General features: G+C 43.8%; 1 protein-coding gene across 4 annotated transcripts in view; it reads left to right on the top strand.

Moving 5' to 3' along the window:
• ST3GAL5 (ST3 beta-galactoside alpha-2,3-sialyltransferase 5) overlaps window positions 1-17,592 on the top strand; it is a 57,661-nt gene extending 40,069 nt beyond the window's left edge. For all 4 annotated transcript variants that reach the window (XM_075261188.1, XM_075261179.1, XM_075261197.1 and 1 more), the window contains exons 3-7: window positions 961-1,066; window positions 6,671-7,014; window positions 10,233-10,419; window positions 11,473-11,631; window positions 12,735-17,592. In XM_075261188.1, coding sequence (XP_075117289.1) covers window positions 961-1,066; window positions 6,671-7,014; window positions 10,233-10,419; window positions 11,473-11,631; window positions 12,735-13,019 — 1,081 coding nt within the window. In that variant the 3' untranslated portion in view covers window positions 13,020-17,592. The remainder of the gene's footprint in view (window positions 1-960; window positions 1,067-6,670; window positions 7,015-10,232; window positions 10,420-11,472; window positions 11,632-12,734) is intronic.
• The last annotated feature ends 319 nt before the right edge of the window (window positions 17,593-17,911 follow it).

Genomic DNA, 17,911 nt, shown 5'->3' with positions numbered 1-17,911 from the left:
ACACTATCGAGCACCTGTTCATACTGCACGGCCTGTGGCGGAGTGGTTACACCACAATAACATCTCTGTAATGGACTGGCCTGCACACAGTCTTGACTTGAATCCTATAGAACACCTTGGGGATGTTTTGGAACACGGACTTTGTGCCAGGCCTCACCGACCTACATCGATACCTCTCCTCAATGCAGCACTCCATGAAGAATGGGCTGCCATTCCCCAAGAAACCTTCCAGCACCTGATTAAATGTCTGCCTGCGAGAGTGAAAGCTGTCATCAAGGCTAAGGGTGGGCCAACACCATATTGAATTCCAGCATTACCAATGGAGGACACCACCAACTTGTAAGTCATTTTCAGCCAGGTGCCCGGATACTTTTGATCACATAGTGTACATAACTGGAGTGGGTGGTGGTAAAAAGTCCTCTTTAAAAGCTTCTGCACCAGCCTCATACACGAGTACATATCTATATATATATTTCTATATATATAGTTAACAATGAAGAACGTACTGTTTCACATTAGACGTCTCCCCAGGTAATACATCTGTCCGTGAGCTCAGATCTGGCTCCGAGATAACAAACAAGCCATCCCCAAGGGCAGGATACAGTGTCACATGGGGAGGATGGGAGTCACTGGTCCTTATCCTGATCAGGGTAGTGTTACAGAGGAGTCTGTGACTGGCATGGTTTTTTTGTCTGACTTTGCAATATGTGCATTTATCAAATGGAGGAAGGACCTGGAAATAGTGTGCAGATATAATTCCCAGTGCATCGCCTATCTCCTCCGCTCGCTCCATCCCTGACTGCAGAAGACATGCACAGCAATCTGAAATTGGTTATCGTCCCTTTAATTTAATTAAAATTGGGGCTAATAGCCATTAAGTATTCTGTCTTAACCTCTAGTATTATTGCAGTTTACTACATTACATTAATTATTGCATTTTCCTCTTCTTTTTTTCTGTAGGACTTTATTGATCATCAGCTTCACCGTATGCCTCTTGTACGTGTGCAAAGTGGGACTGGACGCAGAGACATGTGACCTCCGGGCCGTGGACCCCAACCACATAAAGGTTGGATGCTGTTTATATTGTGTTGTTATGCTTATTATTGGGGATTTGTGCTCAAGCTCTTGCAAGTAAGAGTAATACAGCAACTCAGTGGGGGAAGGCAGGGAAGGTGGGAGTTGTTTTGTTGGTGTGGGGAAGGTAGCTCAGTAGCAGCAATGGTCTGGACCCAACCAGTCAAAGACAGGGACCCAAAATATGCAGCAAACAGTCTTATTTAGAAAAAAACAAGAAAATAAATAAACCTGCACTTCAGGCAAAAAATGAGCAAAATAAAATACAGCTTTAACTTCAAGCAAAAGAAACTATATGAAGCAAAATCCTGCTCGTCCGAGCTCTCAATGAAATAATAATAATAAACTAACTATACATGTGGCTTACTAACAGAACAGACCCAGATGCCGCCTCTCACTCCCTGGATTTGCTCTGAAGTGCAGGCTCTTTAGCCTGTTATGGGCCAGTAATGATACTATAACGCACACCAGGGCTGAAGCCTACACCAGAACCGCCCTGAACCACACATAGGTCAGAACCCTGGGGCTGATATAGCGGGATTCCAACACTCTGCCTGTCACCTTCCCACATTGTTCAGAGTTGGACTTGTAGGGGTGCTATTTGGCCCCTCTAGACTTCTAGTACTCCACAGGAGCTGGCGCAATGACGATGATGGGGCCTGTAGAAGTAATAGCTTCCCTTAGGGCACTCGCTGTAGTCGGTCTCCCGGAGTCTGGTTGTGATTGGGGGTGCCCTTGATGTTGTCGCAGTATGGAGGACTTAAATGACAATGGAGAATTGTGCAAAAACTCATGGTTTTAGTGAACTCAGGCAGGTGAACATCTAAACAGGGAAAGCACATACTTGGAATACCATTGGACTGGAACTGATGTTTTTAGATGATTCTCCCCGGGGGCAGTCAGTGTGTCTCCGGATAAGGCCGTCTCCTTTTCAAAGTGTTTTGTGTTTTTGTTTTTTTCTCTAAGACAAAAAACACATACGTTCATGGTTGTAAGTGTTGGCACCCCTGAATTTTTTCCAGATAATGAAGTATTTCTCCCAAATGTTTTCTTATACACGTTTATTTCCTTTATGTGTATTGGAACAACACAAAAAAAGGAAAGCCAAAAATTATATAATTATACGCAAAACTCCTAAATTGGGCTGGAAATTACTGGTACCCTCAACATAATATTTGGTTGTACATCCTATGAAAAAAATAACTGAAGTAAATCGCTTACTTTAAAGGGATCCTATCTTTCAAACACTTTTTTTTCTCTGAGTAACACATCAGAATAGCCTTAAGAAAGGCTATTCTTCTACCTTTAGATGTCTTCTCTGCGCCACCGTTCTGCAGGAATCCTGGTTTTTGTCGGTATGCAAATGAGTTCTCTCGCAGCACTGGGGGTGGGCTCCAGCACTCAAACAGCACTGGGGGCGTCCCCAATGTTGCGAGAGAACTCTCTCCAGCGCCGCCTCCAGCATTGTAAGCGACCATTTTCTCGTGGCCTGTGGGCATGCACAGTCTGTTCTGCCCGAGGCGTAGAAGTCTGAAAGCTGCGCCGGAAGAAGAGGATGAAGAGGACGCGCTGACGAGCACTGTTTGAGCACTGGGGCCCGCCCCCAGTGCTGCGAGAGAACTCATTTGCATACCGACAAAACCCGGGATTCCTACGGAACGGTGGCGCGGAGAAGACAACGAAAGGTAGGAGAAAAATAGCCTTTCTTAAGGCAATTCCGACGTGTTACTCAGAAAAAAAAGCTTTGTAAGATATGATCCCTTTAATCATCAAGATTCTTACATCTCTCACTGGAATTTTGGACCCCTTTTTTTGCAAACTGCTCCAGGTCTCTCAATATTAGAAGGGTGCCCTCATCCCAACAGCAATTTTAAGATCTCCCCACAAGTGTTCAATGGAATTTTGATCCAGACTCATTGATGGCCACTGCAGAATTCTCCAGTGCTTTGTTTCCATCCAATTCTGGGGGCTTCTTGAAGTATATTTGGGGTCATTGTCCTACTGCAAGACCCATGCCCTTGGATGCAAACTCAGCTTTCAGACACTGGGCCCTACATTGAGCCCCAAAATACTTAGGTAATCTTTGGATTTCATGATGCCATATCATTGGATACGTAACCTTATATTCTGCCTGGGACAATGGCTTACCTCTTAACCTCAGGGTAAATCTCAGCGAGGTGAATCCCAGACATGCATTACCTGAGAAACCGTAACCTCTTCACTGTATAAGATGCCTTTTGTCCACAGTGTGTTTTGTGACAAGAAATGGGCCCTGGATCACAAAATGAATTTTGAGATCTTAGAATTCTTTTTTTGTCGCACAGAATTGACATTTGTAATCACAGAAACCATTTTTGTCTGGACAAAATCAATTTTTTGTTTCACAGAATGACTTTGATTTGCTATGTACAGGATTCATCTTGTGAAATCCTTTTGTGACACCGTTTACATTATTCAAGATTTTGTCTCGCGCTCATACGGAAGGTGCGGGCGAAAATGACTAAAATGACCTGACAATAGCCAAACCACAACTTCCTCTTTCTCCTTTTCTTTTTTTCATTGAGTAAAATAACTGTCTAGTGATAATACATGAAAAAAACAATAGAAGCAAACCACATCCGCCAATAGTCAGAATTTGGCATGAATCGATGACCGCTTCTTGTAAACTGGGGAGTAACTTTGGGTACAGGTCCGATATGGAGAATAGCTTTGTATTGTCAGGGTCAGGGGCTCAACAAATACTGTGTAGTGATATCCTGTTACTTATTTCTGTGGGAAGAATATGCAAATCTGTCTTCCATGATGTAATTAGGAAGTCAGGTGCCTCAGTGTTGCAAACCAATAGAGGGCGCTCACTGGAATGTGCAAGCCTGTCTTCCCTGATGTAATTAGGAAGACAGAATCTCAGTGATTATAGCCCAATAGAGGCTTCTCCCTTTAACATCATGCTCGACCTTCCAAGAGGCCTTTGTTTTGCAATGACGCTGGGATTATTACCAGGTATAGTCTCTCAACCGAGGACGGCCGTTTCAATGTTATTGCATCTCGTCAGCCCGGAGTAGACTAACCTGGTAGAGGTGAGAGGCTTAGACAGGGTTATTTCTGTGGTGACAGTCAGTTTATATGGTATGACAACATTTCTATAAGGTCAGGATATCCTAAGAAAGAAATACAAGTGCTATAGGATTGGGGAAATTGGTGTCAAGTGCGCTGTATGTTTTCCAACTAGACTACCCACGAGACCTAAAAAGTATAACATGTAATCTGGAAACTGAACCTTATATTTTGTAAGATTCTGACCGCTCCGATCTCACTTTTGGGACTCTAGATTCTTATGCCGTGGCTAATGGGTTTTGTAAGGTATGAGAAGTGAAACTGCGCCCTTTCTGTGTGAAACCGAAGACTGTGCATCTTTCCAAGTACAAATTCTTAGAGGAAGCGATCCTTTTATCTTACACTCATTATATCTGCTAGAAAGAAGGAGCAAATGGACAGCGTGTCATCTGGGCCCTGTCCAGTGTCGTCCATTGGTTGCCAATTTCGATAAAAATTGCCAGCATTTATTGGTTTATAGGTTGGTTATCTTCCCCATACTATCAAAATGGCATAAATCTAGTCAATAAGACCATCTTGATGTCTATGACCATCTTGCCCTTTTTGCCAAGGCTGGTACAGCAGTTGATACAATTTTACAAGGTGATGCTGACCTGCCTCCGAGGGTCCCGGCTATGCTTACTGGGTTCATTTGCACATTCATGCCCAGTGTTTCAAGGGTAGACTAGGAAGGAAAACCTTGTCAGGAGCTCTAGAGATGCCCCTGATAAACATGGCTTCCCTGACACTGCACCACTGCACCACTGATGTTGATGGCTGGTTGACATTGCTGAGATTGTAGCACAGTGCCTGTTATATGGGCATCCTACAGGTGACACTGTTTAAAAGCACATGAATGGTCAGAAACAGAACTCCGAACAGAAGACACAGAAAAACCTTCCCACCCGATAAGACTACAAGGTGCAAAGCATCAGAACTACACCGCCCGCTGCAAGGTCAATGGCGCAATCTGGTTGCGCCCTTTTGAAAGAATCATTGCTCCGCCCTCTATCCAGAAAGGCATAAGTATACACAGTAGAATACCCCAAAGTTGCAATGCACCAACAGAACGTATGCACATAACCAGTACATAACGCACACCATTGCGAGCAAGGACCTTGTCACAGTCTCTCGCCTAAGACCATACTTGGATGGTAGATGCCACCACCATAGGGTGGGTTCACACTACCATTATTGTGTCCATATAGTGATGATGAAGCCCCCTCCGTCCGGTGAACATCTGCATTGAGTAAAAAACACAACAGACACTTTAGTTTCCATTGCTGTCCTCCTAAAATGGAAGACTGCAGCGGACTGAGATGATGGTAGTGTTAACACAGTCTTAGTAAAATGCTGATGATAACCAGACCTGCAAGCATGTGCCAACCTCAGCAAAGCACCAGAGTAAGCATGGTCCTGACTGTCCCTAGCTATATGGAGGGAGGTGTATTCACGCTCCCATGTGGCCCAGGATGACATCGGGCAGGTTCTGATCTTGTTACAGTGCATATCATGTTCTTCCTGGTTGCTAATCTCATATCTATAGCCATTGGATAGGTTTTGGTTCAGGGCAGTGCTAAGAATTTTCTGCATTGTCAGAATGAGTAAGTTGGTCTCATTTGCTTACAGTCACATTTGCATTGTCCTGGTATATGATGGAAGGGAATAGTGTCGGCTGTGTAGTTGCTAGGTGTGTGTTCTTTGTGTTCGCCGGTGCGGTAGCTGAGAACAATATAACACTACTACTGAGTGTGTGTAATGATATCTGCTGCTTTTCCATCTTTACATGACCTAGGATATGGTTACACTTGACTTAGTCCTACCAGTTTGCAGATGCGGGGCTCTTGAGAGTGAGGGGTTAAGTCATAAACTATGGGTCAGTGGTTCCATATTGTAATAAAGCCCACTTTACTTGTATGTACGGTCACCTGTAGTATAGAGACATTTAAAGGGAGAAATATACCCAAAGGGGTAGCTAAGATGTCCACAAGTGCACCTATAGCAATGAATGGGATGGTAGATCATTGCAGACCGTTGCCTTCCAGAAGTCTATATGATGGATGTGAAGATGTGCTCTTATTCTAGTGGTCAATCCCACTGTGGGACTATTAAAGGATTATCTTATCTTATCTTAACTTATTGTACCTTATTAAAGGGATTGTCTAATTTAGAAGAGGGTACCCCATTCAATGAAGAGCATCTCTCTCTTTGGAGGACCGACCTGCCCTGTGTTATACACCCAGCCCATTGATTTCTATGAGAACTGTGTAATGCCCCCTATGGTGGCGCTGTGGGGAATGAGAACACTAGCTGCCAAGATGCCTACAAATTTAAGAGTTTCCATTAGCAGAATCCTGTTAATAACGAGGGATTGTTAAAACCTGGACAGCCCCTTTAAGCAAGCAGTTCTGTTTGTGTAATGTGTATCCATAGTCACTTATAGAGAACACCCTGCGGGTACTTTCAGTCTAATGTTCTAACAGAGTGTCGTCTTTCTCCTCAGAAAGCCCATGAGTTTGCCAGGAACGTCATGGAGGCCAAGTGCAGGCCGGCATTTGCAAGAATGGAAATGGACCGCTTGTTTCGTAATAAATACAACATGGACCTGGAGAGCTTCGTGAAGAAAAGCAAGGACCTGAACGAGTCATTGTACATGTATGGCCCTCCCTTTGGCTTCCGCCAATACCTCAAGGAACTTGGTGAAATTTTGGACATGATAACTGATGATGGTCTCCCCAAGGGACCAAGCGCAAAAGACTGCAAGCGTTGTATTGTCATTGGGAGTGGTGGAATCCTTCATGGTCTGCAACTGGGAAGTGCCATCGACAAATATGATGTTGTCATCAGGTAGGTGAAACTAGATGAGATGAACATCATAAAGAGGATTGGTCAGTAGGGATAGTTCTCTGCAATAAAGATGGATGGATGGATGGATGGATGGATGGATGAGAGAAATGTGAGAGAGATGGGTATGGGATGGATGGATGGATGAGAGAAATGTGAGAGAGATGGGTATGGGATGGATGGATGAGAGAAATGTGAGAGAGATGGGTATGAGATGGATGGATGGATAGATGGATGAGAGAAATGTGAGAGAGATGGGTATGAGATGGATGGATGGATGGATGGATGGATGAGAGAAATGTGAGAGAGATGGGTATGAGATGGATGGATGGATAGATGGATGAGAGAAATGTGAGAGAGATGGGTATGAGATGGATGGATGGATGGATGGATGGATGAGAGAAATGTGAGAGAGATGGGTATGAGATGGATGGATGGATAGATGGATGAGAGAAATGTGAGAGAGATGGGTATGAGATGGATGGATGGATGGATGGATAGATGGATGAGAGAAATGTGAGAGAGATGGGTATGAGATGGATGGATAGATAGATAGTTATGAGTTAGATACACAGGTTTGAGATAGATGGAAAGAAAGATACACAGGTGTATATTAAAGGAAGTCTAATATCTCTTCTAGACCACAACTATGCTGTTGTAAGTGCAGTTCTAGTGAATGTGCCTTTTATGTGTCAAACTGCATTTTTACTACTGAGAAAACCAATATTTCCGTAAGTCTTGAGCTGTTTCTCGGCAGCAAGTTTGCACTTTGACACATAAAAGTATTTCCGCTATTTCGCTACCTGCACCCAGAATGGCACATACGTGGTTTGGAAGGAATCTTGGTGGTGGCAGAGTATCATTCAGCATGAAAGGAATAGCTGAGGTATCACTACCTGAGGTTACAATTATTGTTAGAGATGGCAACCGCTCACAGATGTTACTTTTACAAAAATTCTCCCCTGATCTATTCACCACCACGGTGAACCCATGACTGACAGTAATTTTAAGCATGGCCCAGGCTTAAGTCAAAGACAAAACCACAACGCATGTGTTCACCTGTGGTGGTGAACTGAACAAGGGTGATGTCTCCCTTATTTGGACTGAGATCAAGAAAGTGATTCACCCTAGCTGGTGACGTGTATTATGGCCCATGTAGTACAGACTGCTGCACGTACATTTGGTAGCCTGAGGCTGCACTACTGAGACATCTGATACCAGGGTTGTCACTGAATGCTAATCAACACATATACCATTGTAGTCACAAGTTCAGCTATCTAGCATGCCTTCTATTTAAGCTGGATTCCATGTAGAAATTAGAAACTTTCAGAAACAAACACATTGCAGATTGTTTCCAAACGCTGGTGGATTTGTTTGCAATCTCTCTTTGTCCATTGTGTATATAATAATTTGGAGGAACAACATATGGTCCTGATGTAACCATCTGCAGTCTCTGACTACACCAACACCACGTTTATTAGGAAAATACTTTATCATAAACCGTCATACATTTCAAGATCTTGTTTGCTGTCAGTGAATGGAAACGCTGTTGTATAATCCCATAGGCATAAAAACCATCCTCAGTATGTCCTCCTGACACCTACAGGCTTCAGTAAAGAGCCTTGGGACACTTAGTGAATTAGAGTCTTATGTCAGGAGGATCTGCCATGTACAACCTCCACCCTGATCTACCATGTACAACCTCCACCCTGATCTACCATGTACAACCTCCACCCTGATCTGCCATGTACAACCTCCACCCTGATCTGCCATGTACAACCTCCACCCTGATCTGCCATGTACAACCTCCACCCTGATCTGCCATGTACAACCTCCACCCTGATTTACCTTGTACAACCTCCACCCTCTTCAGACTCTGATCTGCCTTGTACAACCTCCACCCTGATCTACCATGTACAACCTCCACCCTGATCTGCCTTGTACAACCTCCACCCTGATCTACCATGTACAACCTCCACCCTGATCTACCTTGTACAACCTCCACCCTGATCTACCATGTACACCCTCCACCCTGATCTACCATGTACTACCTCCACCCTGATCTACCTTGTACTACCTCCAACCTGATCTACCATGTACAACCTCCACCCTGATCTACCATGTACAACCTCCACCCTGATCTACCATGTACTACCTCCACCCTGATCTACCATGTACAACCTCCACCCTGATCTACCATGTACACCCTCCACCCTGATCTACCATGTACTACCTCCACCCTGATCTACCTTGTACTACCTCCAACCTGATCTACCATGTACAACCTCCACCCTGATCTACCATGTACTACCTCCACCCTGATCTACCATGTACTACCTCCACCCTGATCTACCATGTACAACCTCCACCCTGATCTACCATGTACTACCTCCACCCTGATCTACCATGTACTACCTCCACCCTGATCTACCATGTACAACCTCCACCCTGATCTACCATGTACTACCTCCACCCTGATCTACCTTGTACTACCTCCACCCTGATCTACCATGTACTACCTCCACCCTGATCTACCTTGTACTACCTCCAACCTGATCTACATGTACAACCTCCACCCTGATCTACCATGTACTACCTCCACCCTGATCTACCATGTACAACCTCCACCCTGATCTACCATGTACTACCTCCACCCTGATCTACCTTGTACTACCTCCAACCTGATCTACCTTGTACTACTTCCACCCTGATCTACCATGTACAACCTCCACCCTGATCTACCATGTACAACCTCCACCCTGATCTACCATGTACAAGCTCCACCCTGATCTACCATGTACAAGCTCCACCCTGATCTACCATGTACAAGCTCCACCCTGATCTACCATGTACAAGCTCCACCCTGATCTACCATGTACAAGCTCCACCCTGATCTACCATGTACAAGCTCCACCCTGATCTACCATGTACAAGCTCCACCCTGATCTACCATGTACAAGCTCCACCCTGATCTACCATGTACACCCTCTACCCTTATCTACCATGTACAACCTCCACCCTGATCTACCATGTACAACCTCCACCCTCTCCAGACTCTGATCTGCTATGTACAACCTCCACCATCTCCACCCTTATCTACCATGTATAACCTCCACCATCTCCAGACTGTGATATGACATATATAACCTTCACGTTCTGATCTACAAGGATCTTTCTGTCTTCTCATATGCACTAAGATGATTTCTTTTTATTAAACCTAGATTGAACAATGCCCCAGTTCATGGCTATGAGCAGGATGTTGGGAGCAAAACCACCATTAGGATGACCTACCCAGAGGGGGCACCAGTCTCGGAGCTGGAGTATTTCAGTAACAGTCTTTTTGTCACCGTCATCTTCAAACATGCGGACTTCTTGTGGCTTCAGGCCATTCTGAAAAATGAGACTCTGGTGAGTGTGTGATGTACATTCCAACCCTTATAAACTTGCCCTGGCAAAACCAAAGATGGAAAATGTTTTGTGCACTACAGAATTTTTTTTTTTTTTTTTTTTTTTAATTCATTGGTATGATCCTTTTTAATATGGAATGCCCCATTTTACAGGCTTGACCCCTTTACCTGTTTGCTGCATCACTCCTTGAATGTGTGTTTAGATGCCAGGGTTGAGTCCGATGACACAACATCCTGGCAACACAGACAAAAAAACATTAGGGGGCGCTAATTTGTGGAGGTTCTAGAAGACTTCTGCAGCAACCGTGAAATTTGTCAACTCCCTGACCTTCGGAATAATGGCTACATTCACTACAGTGCTTTCTAAATCCGTTGTAGGACCAAAAGTGCAGGGTAAACGGTAAAGACGAATCCATCTAATGATGGACAAAAATGGATCCCAATGGGACACATGGGTTGTAATGGGGTCCATCAACCATTCAGTATCCATTGTTTGGTCCATAATATTGCAGCATGAAAAATTCATTCTTGCAGGCTGGTGGACTAAAATGTGAACGTACCCATAGTTGGGAAGTATGTATAAAATACCAAACAAAGGCGTTAAAAAGGTCAAATAAATCAGGACTCCTTGGTCAGTAGGCACTGTAACTCACACTCCCCCCAGTAGTCAGAGCAGGTCCTACCAACATCCCCCGTAGTCACGTCATGACCACCCTCCCTCAACAGTCAGTAATGGTAAGCTGCCAACATCCCATTAGTCAGACAGCATTGTTTCCCATGAAGGACTCTCCAAACCCCCACATTTCCCATAGTAGCAGTACACCCATCTCCCTGTAGTTGGCCACTTCCCTATTATATTTTATTCGGCCATGCCAGTACATTATGAGCTCTCTATGCGCTCAGGGGACACCTGTGTGATAAATGTTAGACGTGTTTTATTAGATATAATATGGATGCAATCATTGTCCGCCTCGCCCCACTCTACAAACAAGGTCTAGTGCTGCACCTTGGGAGCGTTCTCCATATAACCATCACTCTCTGCTTTACTCCACAGTCCTCCTGGAACAAGTTATTTTTCTGGAAGAGCGTCATAGAAAAGCTACCTCTTAAATCTCATCAGATCCGAATCCTGAATCCACTCATAGTCAAAGAGACGGCCATGGATATCCTGCAATTCGTCCCACCTCGGCAGAAGTGGTGGGGCTGGGACAAGGTATACTGACTGACTGTGTAGGAAGTAATAGACAGTAATGATCGGCTTCTTGCAAGGCTTGCCCACCCCTCGGCCCCGTGGTGACACTGTGCCCACCTCCTCCTATATACTATTTATACACTCTCTGTTTTCAGCTGCTCGGCCTCATGTTGACTCAGGCGTGGGTGTCCTTACAAGTAGCGGCAGATATGTTAACAACAGTAATTGAGATTTCTGATTCATCTGACAAATCCTTAAAATATTCTGGGATTATTTCTGTTCCTGGGCAGCTACCAACATGGATTCCATTGCAGCTTCTTAAGGAGTTGTCAGCTGGTTTAAGAAAACCTATGTAATATAGGAGGCAGACTACATTACTAGACCGTCAGACGGCCTGACAACAGATGATGTGGTGGCGCTGTCATCCCATTACTCATTAATAGAGATGAGCGAACACTGTTCGAATCAGCCGATCCGAACAGCACGCTCCCATAGAAATGAATGGAAGCACCTGTGACGCCGGCCGGACGCCGGCAAAGTCAGTGTCACAGATGCTTCCATTCATTTCTATGGGTGCGTGCTGTTCGGATCGGCTGATCCGAACAGTGTTCACTCATCTCTACTCATTATTAAGCTTGTAGGTGAACACTATAGCGATACATGAGAATTGGGGGTTCTGCCATCTTTAGTTACCTGACGGGTGACTACTTCAGTCCTCATTGCCGCTGTACACTGACCATAGCCACCTGTCGCTAGCCAACAGCCCAATCTTTTTTGAGCCCTGTTTATGAAGCTGATGAAACGGTCATGGTGGACACATTGGGCGGCAGTCTCATTACTGAATACCAAGCACAGTGCCATACATTGTGTAGAGGTTGTACTTGGTAATGCATCTCAGCCCCATACAATGGAATGAATGTGGTGTCTCTGGTCAATGAAGTAGAAGTGACTCTTGCCACTCCAAACACCTGATGTGTGGGTGTCCTGCGTATTGGGCCATCACACATCAGTTATAAGTGACTCAATGTTTAACTCTTGCTAACCCTCTTTAGACAGTTCAAGCAACAAAACAAATGGGTTCCTCCATAGTAACGTCTTTAACTTTGCTCTTGTTTTCCATCTAGAACGTTCCCACCATTGGAGCCATAGCCGTGGTCCTGGCCACCCATTTATGTGATGAAGTGAGTATTGCCGGCTTCGGATATGACCTCAGTCAGCCGGATATACCCTTACATTACTATGATAACCTGTGCATGAACATAATGGCCCGTCAACCGATGCACGACGTCAGCAAGGAGAGGAAACTGCTGCAGACTCTGGTGCGGAAAGGCCTGGTGAAAGACTTAAGTGGTGGACTCCATTGTGAATTCTGCCCCTCTTATCAGACTGAAGATCTCGCCACTACTTAATAGATATTTGGGATTTTTTTTTGATTTGTCATATCATGAAGGAACGTTCCTTCAAGTGATATACTAGCCTACCTGCCTCCTGTGGAGTATTCATTATATTAATGCTTGACGCTGCATTGGGAGTCATCTCCGTGACACTTTGGAAAATCAGGATGTCGGCGCTCCGACCACAATGGGAGTTTTGAGATATACAGGAAACACATAAATTCTCCTACTTGGTGGCTCAGTGCTTAGCAGTGCACCCTTGCAACGCTGGAGTCCTGGATTCAAATCCAACCAAGGACAATATCTGCAAGGAGTTTATATGTTCTCCCTGTATTTGCATGGATTTCCTTCCACACTCCAAAGGACATACTGATAAATTCTCCTACCTGGGAATCCTGAAAAGCATGCAGCAAGATTGAAAACCACTGGATATTGTGGCGCATGCGCCACCTTCGCAACAGTAGACATTTTCTTCACCAGGATGTGGACATTGTCTGGATCTAATGGTCACTTCAGAAAACTCAAGACTGCATTGGACTTGTAGTATCACCACTTTCAATCATTTTCACTTATCATGCCTTTTTATCTTAATCCGCAACAGGTCCGGCAGCCCCCATTACTGGAGTACAAAAGTAATTGCCCCCCAGACAACCTTGCCTGGATGGTGATGTCAGCTGGGTGGGTTATACGTATAGGATGCAGACAATATAGATCATGGTGTGTTCTGGTCACATGACATCAATGATATATGTTTATGGAGACCCAAGATTGCGGAAATGTTCATTTAGAGGTGTCCCCCTACTCCTGGGTAGTGACTTGAAGTGTTGCTATATATATAGTGCTCGCTCCTTGATGCCGTCTGCTGCAATGTCTTAAAGGCGCTGTGTAAATATCACAAAACCACTTGACTGTTTAGGAGGATGACCGAACGCCATATTGTCACAGTATGTGCCTCTGCAGATCTTCCTACATCCGCCATCAAAGGAGTTGCCCAGGATTAGAAAAACATGGATGCCTTATTTTTTTTTTTTTTTTTTTTTTGAAACCTCACATCTGTCCACAAGTTGTGTGTAGTGATGGGAGAACCTCACACGTTTTGTTTTGCATATTTGCAAGGTTCGCACACAAGTTTCAAGTTCAGTCTAAACCAAAGTATAATAATCTGAGGCCCAGGGGAGGTGCGGACAAAATAATAAATGCTCATATGCTTCTCTTACCTCTCATGAGCTCAGCCACTGTGTCCGATGTTCTTTCCCAGGGATCTTAGGGCCTCTTCTGTGACGTTATCAGCCCCGGGTCACTGCAGTCACATGGAGGATGTAGACATCATGGGGTTAAGACCCAATCATCATGATGACCCCCAACTTGACAGCTCAAGCCTAATCATAGGCCTCGTCTGTAACCTGGGGCTGCATCCCCCTCTTTCCCAGCCCACCAATTATGCTCTGCAGTCTGAAGAGACCCCGGAGTGTAATAATGATTTCTTAGTGGCGAACACCAAAAATTTTAGGCCAAACCCCCAATTTTTTGAACATTTGTAACAAGTCCAAGCCATGAAGAAGAGGCTCGTTCGTCTCTAGTTGATATTGTAGCCCAAAATTAGTCACCTCAAGCTCAACTGCATGGACAGCTGCATCGCTGCTTCTGGTAGCTGCCATGTTTTTTTAATCCGAGGCAACCCCTTTAACTCAGGACATCCCCCGCGATCCCCTGTACTTGCCTTGGTTTACATTGTGCACCTGGAGCTAAAATTTCTAAAACTACACATTGAAAGAGCATTGACGCCCCAAATCCAAATCCTCTAAGTGCTAATAAGCTGGATGACGATCATAATGTCCACATGTCCGGTGCTAGCAGAGGTTGTCGCCCAACTTTACTGGCACCCTGAAACACAAATAATCCATGTATACAGGGATCCATCTAGATTTGCTGATCAGATCAGCAAAGCGTAGTGACAGCTTTTTCGTGAGCATGCGTTGTCACCCAGCTTTCCTAGAAACCAGGCTAACGACTTGAGTATAATTTTTGGTGGATTTTAGCTTCATATTTTTTTATGCAGCAATTTCTATGCAGTGCAGAAGTTTTTATTTTAGAAAGATGCTGTTTAACGGACTGTACTGTGTATGTAATATCGTGTGTTCTATCCATTGCTGGCAATGGGATTTTCTGTATTATTTTATACCAGTATTACGCTCTGGGCGTCGCCAGGTCATGGAAACCTGTGCCTTTAGTCCGCCAGAGCAAGCGGATTAATATATGTATGTGTATGTGCAGTGTAAAGAATATTCCAAAGATAACCTATAGAGATGAAGGAAGACCATTTTACTGATACAGATCTGTAAATCCCACTAATGATATTCCGTCTTATTCTAGCCACCACTAGAGAGAGCTCTACGTATTGCGTTATTAATTAGGTATAGACTGTATACAGTAAGCTACCCCCTGCAGTATATGAAAGCTGCGAGAATTTTTATTTAAAGGGAATGAGTCATCAGAAAAGTACTTATTTTTTTTATTAAACAAATTTTTTTTTTTATGTTAAATATATATTTTTTTTTTAGACAATTTTGAAAATACATTTTTTTGATGTCACTAAATATATTTAAGAAATTTTCACTCTGCCCACTAAGCCTAAGTTCACACATGAATTACGTGTGGCGAAATTTGGTCTGGAAAAAAAAACGCTTCGTAATTAGGAAGCGGTTTTTGGATCTTGAGGCATTTTTTGGAGCATAAAACCTGCTTCAGAAAACGCCAGGCGGTTTTTCCCTCCCGGTCTAGCCCTAATAGACTTTGCTGCAGTCACCTTATTTACATCACAGACAAGATCATGATAGAGAACACCTATAGATAACAGAGGGCCAATAGATAACATCTATAGATAACACCACAGACCCATAATTACATCCACTACTGACCTCAATCAGTCTATTGCTACCTATGGCCAAGACTATGCTGTAAAGCACATCACTAAATGCTGTTAAGAGAACAGATGAGAAGCTCAGGCAAGATGGCCGCCCCCAAAATCACGTACAGAAAATAGAATGAAAAATACTATAATCTGCAAATAAAAACCGATGAATAAAACATTATATATTTTTAATATTTGGTTTTAATAAATCTGGTGATACATTGCCTTTAACTATAGGTAGAACTATAGTATAATATGTGCACTTTACAGCACCACTTGCCACTTTTTAAGAAAGTAGACTGAGCTGGGCGAGGATGCCTTGGCCTGTCGGGAAAGGAGCGTCTTAATAATTCTGGAGCAGCTTGCGCCATTGTGGTGTTAAGACTGGTGTAGGAGACGCTAGTCTTAAAGGGGTTTTCTGGGACTTGCACTCAGATGACCTGTCCTTAGGATAGACCATCAATAGGTGATCGGTGGTGGGTCTGACACCCGGACACGCCGTGGCCCTCACAGGTGCTGCACCCTTTATCCATGATGTCAAGTTGGTCGGTCATATAGTACAGAAGAAGTTCAGTCCCATTCAAGTGTAAGCTGCAATACCCAAACACAGCCACTATGCTGAGTATTGAGCTGTGCTTAGTATTAAGGGAAGAGGCTGCAGTGCCCATCCAAGCCCTCTCCAGTCTGATCTGTGGAGCTCTGGGTCAGACACCCGCAAGGTCATCGATAACCAAGTCCTGGAAGACCCCATAATAACTACCCCCTATGTCTATAGAGAGGATTTGTAGGTCTGTGTCAGAAAAACTGCTATAAAGACATATCAAGAAATCAATTTTCTTGGGAATTAGACAAAAATTTAAGAAGTTATGTTCACCTGACATGAATGCAGTGAAAGCAATGAAGCTTTCCTTATGTTATGGCCTGGTCATGCACATAAGTCCTTATATTGACCCCCCCCAATGGTCTCTTCTACATTGTAGCTGTACCTAGTACTGCCGGTCTGTCCCACTTAAATGAAATGGACTATGTGTAGTACCAGGCACAGCCACTATGAACGGACAGCGCTGTGACTGGTACAGCAATTACACATGACAAGATCTTAATCCAACCTGACCAGCGCCAAGAGGGTCTTGACCTTGAGACAATCAGACATAGGGTTATGGGTAAAGGGCACTCACCAATGATCATACATAAGGACACTTGAAGAATATGAGAACCTTTCCATATGACGGAATTCCCCTTTAAGTCATGGATAATTTGACTAAATTTACCCAAACGTTTTTTAACTTGACAATGGCTGCCCAAAAAATTCAGATTTACCCTCCCTGAACCTCGTATATTCTGGTGTCACATAGTAGATGGCTGGTTTGCCTAAATACTCAGGAACATTAGGTGTGAACTGGTTTTCTTATCAATATTTGCAATAATTTTTGTTTAGGTTTTTGAAATTTTGCAAGAATTATTTATTTAGTTTGTTATACAAGTGGGCGGAGTAGCAATGGATGCCTGTGGTTGTATGTTCCAGAAATCGCAGGGTTCACTTTTTATTGTATTTATTCATCATTTTTATTATTATGTTCTTATTTTCCCTTAAAGTGATGTTTTGAGTCCTTTCCAATTCAGATGTATATTTTTGGGAATTTTTTGTTGCCCCACCACCACCACCAAATAAACCAAATAAATCAGTTCAAAAATAAAATGAAGCTGTTTTGTATTATGTCATTGTATCTGGATTTGTCCTTTCTTACTGGTATTGGTAATCTCAGAAGTGTTAGGGACGACCAGCTCTGGGTCAACAAAAAGGTAATGGGGTTAATTTTGGATATTGTGGTAAATAATGACCATGATATCTAATGGCCGGGGGAGGGGACTCCTTTTGTCGTCCCTTTGACCCCAGCAATTGGATCATGGGGCTGATGGGCTGCTAGGTGCCTTACAATGGCCAGACTTGCCTTGTACATATGTCTATAAAACCCTACCACTGGACCGAATGGTA

This window comes from Leptodactylus fuscus, chromosome 1 (genome assembly GCF_031893055.1).
Source record: "Leptodactylus fuscus isolate aLepFus1 chromosome 1, aLepFus1.hap2, whole genome shotgun sequence".
NCBI lineage: Eukaryota > Metazoa > Chordata > Amphibia > Anura > Leptodactylidae > Leptodactylus > Leptodactylus fuscus.
The sequence above is the reverse complement of the archived record's forward strand: the minus strand, read 5'-3'. Positions and strand labels throughout refer to the sequence as shown.